Source organism: Acomys russatus, chromosome 3 (genome assembly GCF_903995435.1).
Source record: "Acomys russatus chromosome 3, mAcoRus1.1, whole genome shotgun sequence".
NCBI lineage: Eukaryota > Metazoa > Chordata > Mammalia > Rodentia > Muridae > Acomys > Acomys russatus.
In genome coordinates, this window is record NC_067139.1 from 77,981,210 (window position 1) to 77,994,668 (window position 13,459).

Sequence of the window (13,459 nt, forward strand, 5' to 3'; positions counted from 1 at the left end):
TTTTTCCTCTACCCACTTGCCAACAGGACAGTTTGTGCTTCTTGTCCACCACTGGCAAAAGGTGCAGACATGATGTCATACCTGAAAGCGAGGATCATTTTAAATTGCTTTAGACTGAGAAGATGAGATTTCTTAGTATGTTTAAGTCATTTGTATTTAACTGCTAATTTAATTTTGTTCTACAGGTTTTTCTTCTGGGATGGCTTAAAAAAACAAATGTATAAGATCTTTTTATGTGATATGGAAAACATTTTGTTATGGAGGTTTGACTCCTTTTACAACCGTCCCCATTTCTAAAGAAATTGAGAATGTTTATACATTGAGATATAAGCAGTGCCCTGTTTTAAGTGTTAGGAGGAAAGGTCTCATTTTGTGTTATAAACATTTTTGTGTTTCCTTTAGGAAGTATAATTTACTTATATATATTTTTGGTTCATATGCAATTTACCTCATGAAGTTGTGACAAAAGTAGCGCGCTAACCCTAGGAAAGGAAGTTAACTGTGCTATTAGATCTTCAGTGCTGATGTGCCTGTGCCCCGATGGAAGAAGCCCCTGCCTGGAGCCTGACCACGTCACTAGACGGCAGAGCAGCCCACAGCACATGCTGCAGCATGCAGCTGGAGGACCTGTGCTGTGCCAGCTCCTCAGGTGCTGGGCCAGGCCCCTCAGCACGCCCCTTCCCAGACCTGAGGAGACACAGCTGCTCTTAGCCCATCCTTATAACATTGTGACTATTTTGGAATTTTTTTAGACTGTATGACATTTTAAAAGCTTATAATCTCTGACTAGGTATTCATGTTTAATTTTTGTTTAAATAGGAGGCACAAGATGAAAATAAATTACTCAGATCCAAAGTTGAGCTACTGAGTCAGCAGAACCACCAGCAGGTGGGTGCTGCCCCGTGTCTCACCTGGTCCTGTGGGCTGGCTGTTTGTGCTTCCCCCTCATGTTTACATGTTCAGAGTGGAAACTAGTGTTCTCTATCAGATTTTCTGTAAAAGCAACTTACTAAGCAATGTCTAAAGTATAATTATAAAATATGTGCAAGTAATGTTACTGTCAGTGTTTCAGCTTGATTATATATGTGTGTGTGCTCTGATCAGTGTTCCAGCTCTGTTTTGTGTGTGTGTGTGTGTGTGTGTGCGCGCACACACACACGCTCTGATCAGTGTTCCAGTCCTGTTACATATGTGTGTGTGTGTGTGTGTGTGTGTGCGCGCGTGTGTGCTCCTGCTTTGATCAGTGTTCCAGTTCTTTTGCGTGTGTGTGTGTGTGTGTGTGCGCGCGCGCGCGCGCGCGTGTGCGCCTGTGTCTGTGTGCTCTGATCAGTGTTCCAGGTCTGTTATACACACATTGGTTTGGTTTGTTTTCTCATCAGTGTTCTAGCTCTACAGTATACCTATGCATGTGCTGTGTGCTCTGATTGCACATACATGTGTATATCGTAGAGCTGGGACACTGATCAGCAAACAAACCATCTGTGTGTGCTTGTGTGCTCTGATCAGTGTTACGGCTTTATTATACACATGTGTTCTGGATTTATTATACACGCATATATGCACTGATTAGCATTCCAGCTCGATTATATACATGTGTATGGGTGTGTACGTTATCAGTGTTTCAAATATACGTGTGTAGCTTTATTGTACATATAAGTGTGTTCTCTGGTCCAGCTCTATTATTCACACATCCATACATGCTAGTGTGCTTGCATGTGCTTCTGTTGTACAGAGCGCTTTTCTTAGCCAGTGAATGTCGGAGAGGTGTGTTTAAATCTAGGATTCTTCTCTCCTCAAACAAAACATCAATAATTGGAAAGAAGCTAATAGAAATTTAAGATTGGTATTATAAGTAATGGGCTAGTATTAATATGTCCTTTAATATGTATTTCTGCCTGGTAAAAACAAAAAATATGATCTTTAAGAAGAAATAATGCATATAGCACACATGCACATGTTTTTGGCATTTTGGGGGTCTTGTGCATGCTAGCCAAGTGTACTGCCACTGAGCAAAGCCTCAAGCCCTGTCTAATATGTGTTACCCATTGTTTTTATGAACATGAGTGCGTAAACCAGAATGCATTTTGAGAAACAATTTAAAACTCCTTGTTAGCTGGGCGGTGGTGACACATGCCTCAGATCCTAGCACTCAGGAGGCAGAGGCAGGATGATAGATGTGAGTTCAAGGCCAGGCTGGTCTACAAAGTGAGTCCAGGACAGCCAAGGCTACACAGAGAAACCCTGTCTTGAAAAACAAACAAACAAACAAACAAACAAACAAGTCCTTGTGAACAAGCAGCTTCTGGGAGTTGAGTTTGACTAGTTACCATACTGTGCACCCTTTATGTGAGAGCTGTGAGCCTTTGCATGTAATACAGCATCACTTTATAAACGTGTGTATGTTTTTATTAAACCACTTGATTAAAGTCAGGAGTGATGGCATAATGGAGTATATGATATTTTAACTTTGGTGTTGGTTCATCTCCAAGAAGAATTTAATTTTGTTATGTTCTAGAAAGCTTTTGAATTAATATTTATACTCTTTTAATAGGCATCTTTTCCCTCTCAGGAAGAATTACAAAACATGTGAGTAACTCATTGATTCAGAGTTTGTCGCGTTACAGATAGTTAAGTGCTCAGTTGCCCTCAGACAAGGAATTTACTGTAATTGCAAATGTGTATTCACCCTGTTGTAACAGTTGTCTTTGTGTGCCCTGGGCTGCAGGCCAGCCAGCAGCTCTGCCTTTCCTTCCCAGTGCACAGCGTGAGGCCTGTTCTCTCCCAGAGTTTTGTTGGGCTTGTTTCTTCCTCTTGTTTTCTGGAGACTTCAGCAAACTGGGGTGGGGTGGAGCTGGCTGTGGAGGCTGTCCTCAGCTCAACACAGCCCTCATCCCCTCTGCCCGCGCTTCCTTCAGGTCCCACTCTGGGCGAGGGCTGCAGACTCTGCCCCACCCCTGGGGTTTTATGAAAACTTATGAGTTGCCTCGGTTCTTTTTTAAAGACTTCTTATTTTTTATTTTTCTAAGAAACTGAAACATTTTTTCTTCTTGGCCTCTGATTTCTCTAAGAGGCCAGTAATTGAAAGTCAGTCCTGCTTATAGTTTGTTTCAAAATGCTAAATGCTAACCCTGCTAAATGCATCTACAGGAGTCTAAATAGTCTTCCATCTTGGCTAGTTTATACGATTGGTCATTAGTAGGCTGTTTAGAGTCTTAACTGAGTCTTGAGTTTGACTGTATAAAGTAAGAGCACAAACATTTTCTATAATAAGCTGATAGTCACCTAGGGACCATAGAGGTCCCAGTTTCATGCTGTTACTGTGTTTTGTGTGTATGTGGGTTTTATTTTGTCTTTGCTTATATATATGTATGCTTTCCTGCTTGTGTGTATATGCATCATGTGCATGCAGTGCCCTTGGAAGTCAGAAGAGGATGTTGGGTTTCCTGAAACCGCAGTAGTTGCCGCTGGCCTTATCTGGGTGCTGGGAACCAAAGTTGTGTCCTCTACAAGAACAGCAATGCTCTTAACCACTGGGCTGTCACTCTAATCCAAATTTTAATTTTTTAAAACATTTAAAATTGTAGAAGCACAACTTTATGGCACAGTGGCACATACTTATAATCGCAGCAGCTGTTCGGCATGAGGAGGCAGGAGGATCACTTGAGCAGTTCAGTGTTAGACCAACCTTGGCAACATAATTAGACTTTGTTTCAAAGCACCCCCTTCCAAAAAACCAAACCAACCAACCAAACAGCAACTGAAAAACCAAAACATTGAGTATTCCTATGTTAGTCATACTTACTGCTGTGACCAACTTTGTGACAGCCCATTGTCCTTAGCTCTACTGACCCTGGGCTGTAATGGAGGAACTGGGCTGGGACCAGGAGACCGTTGGTGACCACCTCTAGTGATACACTTCTTGATATGGCTCCTATCAGACCCATTTCAAAATAGCACCATCCTGTGGGCCAAACTGCATGGCATGAGTCCTGGTGAAGAAGCACCTCATGCCTAAAGTGTAACAGACAGCTTTTCTTAGTTCCGGGCATGGTGGTGCACACCTTTAATCCCAGCGCTCAGGAGGCAGAGGCAGGCGGATCGTTATGAGGTCAAGGCCATCCTGGTCTACAAGTCGAGTCCAGGACAGGAAGGACTACACAGAGAGATTCTGTCTCAAAAAACAAAAAACAAAAAAACAAAACAAACAAACAAACAAAAAAAGCTGTTTGTTATTGGACATGCTACTCAAGTATAATACAAATTAATTCTGAAAAATTATCTCCTCTTTCTGCATTTCTGAGAAATAACCAAGGCATTGGACAAGACTAGGAGAAAAACAAACAGTAATCAAAGACATAAATTCTAAGAGTGAGTAAAAATAGCAAGAGAATACCAGGTCATTTTATCACAATGTTGTTGGTTTAATGAGCCAATTAGTTACAGCAGATTTAATTGCCTTGAAAAGTGCTTGCAAAGACCACCTTTGTATTAAACCCACTCCCAACCCCTCTTTAGGCAGTTACATAGCCCATGCTGGCCTTGAGCTCACTGTAGTGAGGGTAACCTCGAACTTCTAGTCTTGCTGGTCCATTACTCAGGCTCTGGTGTTGCAGGTGCTTTGCAGTCCCATGTGTGGGCTTCGTGTTCTGGGAATTGAAAGCAGGGCCTTAGGCAGCTTCCCAACTGGGGAAGCTACATTTTTCCTAAAAAATCAATTTTTGAAATTAAGAATTTATAGGATGGGCTCAGGCTGGGCATCTTTTATCCCAGCACTTGGGAGGCAAAGGCGGGTCTATTGCTCTGAGTTCAAGGCCAGCCTGGTCTACAAAGCAAGCCCAGGACAGCCAAAGCTACACAGAGAAACCATGTCTTGAAAACCCTGGGGTGGGGTGGGGTGGGGTGTGTGTGTGTGTGTGTGTGTGTGTGTGTGTGTGTGTGTGTGTGTGTGTGTGTATGAATGTATGAGACGAGCTCTTTATGCCAAATGTAGCTGATCTATAGTTACACTTTTTCAGTGTATTACCTGCTTTTTTTGTTTTGTTTTTAAGATAGGATTTCTCTGTAGCCTTTAGACCAGGCTGGCCTTGAACTCAAGAGATCCACCTGCCTCTGTCTCCGAAGTGCTGGGATTAAACGCATGCACCACCACTGCTAGGTCACCTGCTGTTTTTATTTGTATTAAAAATACTGATATGTAGTTATCTGGTATTACTGTTTGCCTAATATGTAAGTTATGTTATTCTTTATCTTAGATTCTATTTACCTAAAATATATTCATATTCTGATTTAGAATTTCAGGAAAAGAGCAAGAAATAACTGATCTCCAAAATGAGTTAGATTCTTTGAAGAATGCTGTTGAACGTCAGAGGAAGAAAAACAATGTAAGTCCCATCCTTGAGAATCAGGCTTCTGCGTGGTAAGAGTGTTTGTGTTGAAAGACGGCAGGGTTTTCCTTTGCATCTGTTTCTACTTTAGATTTATTGATCTTTGTGTGAGAGCACTTTTGCTTTCTTTGTGCCTTTGGAAGTATCACTAGAGTAGCAATTTTATTATAAAGCAGTTTTAATAGTAAAAAGATGAATTTTTATACTGAAAAATACCAGTATGGAGCTGCTCCCCACATCAGTTTTTCGAGACAGGATTTCTATGTGTAGCCTTGGCTGTCTTCGCACTCTCTTTGAGGACCAGGCTACCAGGCTGGCCTTGAACTCACAGAGATCCATCTGCCTCTGCCTCTTCAGTGCTAGGATTAGGGGTGTGCACTACCACACTCAGCTTCAGTATAGAGCTTTTAAATTTTTTTAAAATAAAAAAAATAATTTTTGTTTAGAAAAATAAGTCTTTTAATCTTGTTATTTTAAAAACAAAGGCATTTTCTTTTACTTAAAGAGGGCTAGTTATTTTTTTTTTCTGATAGACTAAAATAAATATTAGTTTTAGTCTTTGTAATCAAGTTTGCAAAATCATCTTCTTTAACCGCCCTTTTTCAAAAGGGAGAGGCAGTACACATATTGGTAGTCAAGTCTGCTATTTGTCTTAGAACTTGGATAAATGTATACTATATATTTAAGAACTATAAATCCCATTACTTTTAGCAAGCAGACAAATAATAGATGCCGCTAGATTTCATAAGTTCTCTCTTATCAAAAGATGGTAACAATTAGAGTCCAAAGTAGTATTCTTGCTAGAGAAGTGTTTTTCAAACAAAACTATGCTTGCAATTATGAACAAATCAAAATGTTATTTAATGATAGAACATTGATAATAGATATCAATTTTTAATGTAAATTAAATCTTTCAAAGTTTGTATTCAATTGCTAACTAACAAGTTGGCATTTTCCTGGAACCCCTAGATTGTCAAAATTAGGTATGTGAATTATAGTTTATGTTAGGTATGTGAATTATAGTTTATGCTATGGAATATTAATTACTAACAGCATCACTTAGCCACAAAGTTTGGCATGAATGTTCCAATATATTTCTAACATTGTAACTAACTGTGTTTCATTGCTGGGTTTTGGAGGTAAAGGGGGCACAGGAGTGTTAATTCAGTCAGTGCAGCAGCAGCAGCAGCAGCAGCAGCAGCAGCAGCAGCAGCAGCCGCCCTACAGGTCTTGGTTTTAAGTCTGTGAAAAGAGCCAGGACAGTGGAGGCCATTAGGGTGCATTGTCAGCCACTCTAGTTCTGCTACGCATTTGTTCTGTACATTTGGCCAGACTTCTTAACTTTTACCTGTGGTTTCCCATCTATAAAGTGGGAATAAAAACCTCATCAGTTGTTCCAAGGATTAATGAGAATTTGTGGAGTGCTAAATATAGTATTTGGCATGTAAATGTTCAATAAATGGTTATTATTGGCTTTTAATTTTTATGCTTAGATTCCTTATTCTGGAGATGAAATACATTGGCTTTATTTGTATTTGCTAAGGAAATTCTTTCTGTTTTTCCCTAAGGAGAATGTGTTTTATAGTTTCTCTGCCTCACTTGCTTCAGTCACCTGGCTCGTACAGTTGTATCTGATTGCTTGTGGCGTCCATGTTTGACTATGCCAAGACACAGAGCACAGAGGGTTACTTTGCCATTCCTAGAAAGATTGGAAAGAGCTAATTTTATTTAAAATAGGGTTAGAGAAAAAAATGTTACTCAGTAAAGTTTGTGAGGGTCATGTTGATTATTGCTTAACAGTTGCACGAGAAGTGTTTTGTAGTCCTTGTGTATTTGCTCTGTCCTAGGCTGTAATGCTTGAACTTGACTTCATAATTAGAATCCTGGTTGGTGTGTTTACCTTTGAATGCTTGCTTCTTTGTCACATGTGCCCAGTTAATTGTTCTTAAAAACTGGCATATTTTGTGTGCATACTAAAACATGAGAAGTGGGCATCTTTATTTTCTCATTCAAATTTCTAAACATTTATTTATTTATTTATTGCTAATATTCACATTTTCCCATTGAGGTAATTTTGCAGTAACGAGCATTTAAATGCAGTGCAAAATATTGATGAAGTTAAAGGAGAAATCTTTTAATAATGGATAAACTGAAATCATTTTTTCTAAAAATGATTAGGACCTTCGGGAGAAAAACTGGGAAGCAATGGAAGCATTGGCATCAACTGAACAAATGCTGCAGGACAAAATGAACAAGACTTCCAAGGTTGTAATTAACTCCCAGAACCGCCATGCTCAGAGAGTCTGCAGCTTGTCCAGACCAGACCAAAGCCTTTCCTTTTACTGCAATCTAAATAGTTTAAACATAGCATCTCTTTATCATCCACATTTATAATCTTTGCCATCTCTGCTTTTCACCGTCTCCTCGAGACTTTAATTTTGGGCACTTTGATGTGTTGGGATGACCTTGTTGTTGGCATTTTCATGAGCGCAGGTTTAGGGGAAAGATCTCAAAGATGTAACATTGTATGCAGGTCCTTCCTTGTCACATGCTGTGCCACTTGGCGTAGTTAGGAGAACTTCGGTGAAGTCCCTAAATCAGAGAGATCAAAGTAAATTAATGGAACAAATTAAAAAACCTAGCATGTGCCCATGATGCATAGCACAGTGGGGCTTCTGGAGCAGACCAGGAGGATTTGGACAAGGTAGGAAAACAGCAAAGCCTTCCGCAGTGCAGAGACTATCAGTTTGCACAGCGTTGCTAGGGATGATTCCTCAGAAGAGAAAGAGCTAAGCTTTCTATTTATTTTATTTGCTTTTTGTTTATTTGTTTAAAGATTTATTTATTTATTATTATGTATACAATGCTCTGCCTGCATGTACATCTGCAGGCCAGAAGAGGCCATCAGATCACATTATAGATGGCTGTGAGCCACCATGTGGTTGCTGGGAATTGAACTCAGGACCTCTGGAACAACAGTCAGTGCTCTTAACTGCTGAGCCATCTCTCCAGCCCCTATTTTATTTCTTTTTAAAAATTAATTAATTTATACAATATTCTGCCTGTGTGTGAGTCAACAGGGCAGAAGAGGCCACCAGATCTCATTATAGATCGTTGTGAGCCACCATGTGCTGGGAATTGAACTCAGGACCTCTGGAAGAACAGCCAGTGCTCTTAACGTCTGAGCCATCTGTGCAGCCCAAGCTTTCTATTTGGGAGTGGCTGGACAGTAGTGGCACCTGTGTGTGTCCTGTTAAGTATGGAGTATTAGTGAGAATGAGAATTCTCCTGATGAGACTATGTAAAAAATGTACATCTGTTCCCTTTATCTTCAGAACAACAAAGGACTTTCTTCTGCAGCTAAAGTCCACTGGGGAGAAGGGTCATAATGGAGGAGCAATATAAATATTGGGGCAACTGAGTCTGTATACAACATGAAGCCTGGGTTTGAAGCCGGGTTAATGGATGTCCTCTATGATTAATTTTCACATTTGGAAAGTGTTTGTGTGCCGACTATTGTGTTTCAGTTACCAGGGTGTTGAAGGTATTTGAAACAGTTTCTTAGTAGAATACAATTCTATTATTTGCCAATTCTATGTGTATAGTTATTTTTCCTTTAAGATTTAAGTTGAGAAGTTGACAAGTATTGCTGCCAGAGGGATTTAGGCTAGAGAGTGTGAGGCTCTAGGCCACACAGGTCTTGTTTAGTTGTGAGGGTTCCTGTTGCACAGTCATCTCAGTCAGCAAGGAGAGTTCTAGGCTGGGGTTTTCACTGTTGAGCGAAAGTGTTCTTCATGCCTTTCCTGCACACAGCTCATGGCATCCTGCAGGGAGAAAGGGAGCTCCAGTATGTGTGTGATGACTGACACAGACAGTGAGCTTCAGGGAACAGACTGCAGTCTTCTCTCAGTGGAATTGAGAATACTTTGGTCACCTGAGTATAAAGTGATGCTAATTTACTAAGTGACACAAATTGTGATGTGACTGCATAAAACACCGCAAGAGTTTTAGGCGTTAGAAAGTAGTCAGTGTAAACAAAGAGTGGCACGCTGTGGTAGGTATGTAGCTTTTATTAACTAGATCATCTTTTGCCATTGGTCTCAGTATGTCCTCCATGCTGGCCTGACACTTGAGACCCTCTGCCTTCAGCAAAGAGCGGCACGCTGTGGTAGATATGTAGCTTTTATTAACTAGATCACCTTTTGCCATTGGTCTCAGTATGTCCTCCATGCTGGCCTGACACTTGAGACCCTCTGCCTTCAGCTTCCCGAGTCTAGGCATCGTAGGCGTGCACCCCACCAGATGTAAGCTTCTGGAAAATCTTATTTACTTGTTTTTTCTTTTGAGACAAGGTCTCACTTTGCAGCAGCTTTGGCTGGCCTGGAACTCGCTAATTAGAACAGGATAGCTTCAAACTCCTTGAGATCTGCCTGCCTCTACGTCTGCTGGGTAAAGGCACGATCCACCAAACTTAGCCTAGAGTTACTTTTAACATAGTAAATGCCTGTTAGAAACTATAAATGACAGACTTACATTAAAGACATGCTTTACATGTTTCAATCAGTGTTGGCACTAAGGAAATAATTTAGTCCCTAAAATTGTCTTTTTTTCAGATGTTGAATGGAAATTACTCTTCACAACCAAATTTATGTCTAATGAAAACTATAGCTAAAGCATGTCTGTAGAATACAATAGCTTACTCAGTGCCTGTTGAGAATGAGTGAACCCCCCCCCCCCATGGCTTCAGGAAGCTTGTGTGCCACAGCTTTTCTCCTTTAAGGTTGATCTGCATGTCTGTGCTCAGATGACACAGTTAATTCTTGACTGTCTCTGAAAGAGCAGGTGTTTCCTATGAGTGAATGTACCCTACGTCGTGTCATTAGTTAGACATGCCTACAAGTTCAGAGACTCGACTAAGTTACTGAAAACACCCCAGTAAACAGCTGTTCTAAAATAGTGCTGCTGAACTCTAATGGTATAGTAGCTCTTAGTATGTATAGAACATGACATTTTGGTTTCTGTTGTGTAAATTTAGATTTTCATGTGACTAAAGTTTATTGAGTTGAAGCGGATATGTCTTAAATCAGGAACAGATTTCAAAGAGCACGTGAAGGCTGAGGGGGTGCTTGCCGCCCTCCCGCTGTGTGTTGGACTACAGTGTGTGTGAAGTGGCTGTGTGGGTGTGGCTTGGTGTACATTTTTTTAATCTTCTAGGAATAGCTTGAGCATTAGATTTTGAGGGGATATGTGTATGTGATCATATCGTTTCCCTAATTTTGGCAAACAGTGGTTCTGAATTGATAATTGGGCTTAAAATCAACATATTTGGATTAAGCATTACTAACAGTTGAAATCTACAGCCCTCTGTGTGTCAGCTGTGTTCTCATTGCCCACATGGAAGCTGAGTTAGTGAGGTGATGTCTGCCCCCCATTCCTACTTCCCATCAATCTGTCCCTTTTGTTTTGCATAACAGAAATAGTTTCATCTGACTCTGAAGAGCAGAACAGGGAAGAGTCAGCTCCTTTTGCTGACCTTCACTGGTCAGGAGGCCTCTGTTGCCTCGTCAGGTGCATCTTCCTCAGTAAGGTCCTCTTGAGGCTTTGCTGGCAGGAAGGGATGTGTGTGCTTGAAGTGGTCCTGGAGAGGCACGTCCCTTAATTTCTAATGCAGAAAAAATTTACATGGATAGATACTGCTTTGCTTGATAAACTTTCATATACCTTAGAGAGTTGCAGATTATTTAAGGAGGTATGTTTTAATGCTTTAAAGTGGGAAATAATTGATAATTTTAAGTATTTAAATAAGTTTTGAAAATTTGTTTTTTCCATCAGAGCTTAAAAGGTCATAGCTGTTTTGTTTTGTTTTTTTCTTTCAAAATTGTGGAATGTTGTAAGTCTGACCCTGTGCATCTTTTGCTTTAGGAAAGACAACATGTGGAAGCTGTTCAGTTAGAGGCCAAAGGACTTCTCGAAAGATTATTTCCAATGGTGTCTGTGCCTTCTAATTTGGTAAGATGAATCTCCTTTTTTAACTTTTAACCTGAAGTTATGTAGGAAGCCGTTGTAGCAGCAGCATTTGGTTTCTGAGTTTGCTTTGGTAGCATGCTGATCTGCCTCAGTGTCCCTGTGCCTCACGTGCCTCCGAGCACTCAGTAGCTCAGGTCACACAGCTCACCTGTCTGAACCCGACGCTCTGTTGCATTCCGCTAAACTCTATGGCTTGAAAATGTACTTGGAAAATATTTTTTCTTTTTCCTGAATGGATAACAAAACCAATAATAATAAATTTAAGTGGTTATTTAATTTTAACAACAGTCTCCTTTGATGCCATAAATTAGGGTCTCATACATTTCAAAATCATAATTTTCATCTATTCTTCACCCCAAGTGGTAAAGATCAGCTGGGTTGAGGTTGAACTTGGTTCAGGTGGGACAGGAAGCTGACTACTTCAGATCAGCAGCAAGTATCCAGGGCAGAGAAGACAGGGAATGTGCCTCGATTTCCTAAAATGGCAAGAGAAACCTTCTTACTTTTTTTGTCTTTCAAGACAAGCTTTCTGTGTGTAGCCTTGGCTGACCTGGACTCACTTTGTAGACTAGACTGGCTTCAAACTCACAGAGACCCTCCTGCCTCTGTCCCTCTGAGTGCTGGGATTAAAGGCGTGTGCCACCGAGCTGGGCTTCCCTTCTTAAATTTTTAATAGAAAAATGTGTGTGTGTACTCAGAAGAAGGCAATGGGATGGCGGTCACAGGGCCCACTTCATGATTCACCATCATGCTTTGCTCACACCTGACAATGGCACTCAACATTCCGACAGCTGTGACTCTTCAGTACAGCCCCTCAGATTGTGGTGACCCAACCATAAAAGTATTTTCATTGCTGCTTCATAACAATAAGTTTGCTGCTGTTAGGAAACAGAGTGGAGATAAATTTGCCAAAGGGGTCACGACTCACAGGTTGAGAACTTCTGTGTTAGATCATGCCCAAGGAACTCCAGCACCAGAGTATTTTATCTGCAAATATTTTAACACAAGAGATTAAGAGCTAAGGATCATCTTAATTTTTAAAAAAAAAATACACCTTTAATTAGGCATATACAGTCCTCATGCCAGCTAATAACAAGGTAGTTTATGTTATAATCAGAACCCAAATAAGATCAGCACGTGTTGGTGTTTCCAGTCGCCGACTCTGTGCATGTGTGCTGCATCTACCCTTTCCTGCCTCCCACAGGACACGGCTACAAGTGTCCCATTCTGGTATTTCTGGTATTTGGGTTTAGCTGACTGCATTCCTGGTGACAGCATGTTCCTCTGTCCTTTGTGTAACTCATAAACTGGTACTCCTAGAGGATGATTCAGGGTCCGGATTTCAAAGTGGGTAGTGGTGGGTACTGTTGCCTGTAACAGCTGCTTGCCTGGTCCAGTGGGCCATGTGTAGGCTGTGATGTCCTTTGTAGCTCTTGTGCCTTGTGCTGGAACAAGATGCTCCTGATTGGTTGGATTCAGTTAAAACCTCAAGCATGGAATGGTCCTTCTCCAAGGAGCTATGTTTTCTCTAGGTGTGGGTGCAGGGGCAGAGTAAGTACTTACTGCTGTGTGGGTAGCAGGAGGCCAGCTGCTCTCTCCTCAGGGTGTGTGTGCATGTGTCCTTTAGTTAATGCTGTTTCCTTTGTAGCTGTGGGAAGATGTAGGCTCTAATAGCAGGTGATCACCAGCACCTGAACTGAAGACGTGTCTTGTATTAGACACAGATGACCTAGGGGAAAGGGCTGCTGACACTCCCTGCCATTGCTTTATTGGTTGATTTACTTATTTGACAATATTTCATGAGCCAAGAGCACTGAAGATCTATAGTTTCTGATCTTCAAAGAGTGTAGAAAATGGCCAGCAGTCAGAATTTTTCTTTTAATGTAATAAATTTATTCCTTTTGTTTGCTTGTTTGTTTTGCTATTGTGTGCTTGTTTGGTGATGTGGTCTTGCTATGTAGCTCAAGCCTTGAGCCCCTGATTGCAGGTATGTGCCACCATCCCTGGTTAAACTCATTCTTTTGTTTTGCTTCACTTTTTGCTTCCGT

At 40.9% G+C, this 13,459-nt stretch overlaps 1 protein-coding gene across 1 annotated transcript in view; it reads left to right on the forward strand.

The window, feature by feature from the left end:
- Positions 1-13,459, forward strand: part of Ktn1 (kinectin 1) — a 90,674-nt gene that overhangs the window by 62,705 nt on the left and 14,510 nt on the right. The window contains exons 30-34 of the mRNA XM_051142958.1: positions 820-888; positions 2,552-2,586; positions 5,291-5,381; positions 7,563-7,649; positions 11,307-11,393. Coding sequence (XP_050998915.1) covers positions 820-888; positions 2,552-2,586; positions 5,291-5,381; positions 7,563-7,649; positions 11,307-11,393 — 369 coding nt within the window. The remainder of the gene's footprint in view (positions 1-819; positions 889-2,551; positions 2,587-5,290; positions 5,382-7,562; positions 7,650-11,306; positions 11,394-13,459) is intronic.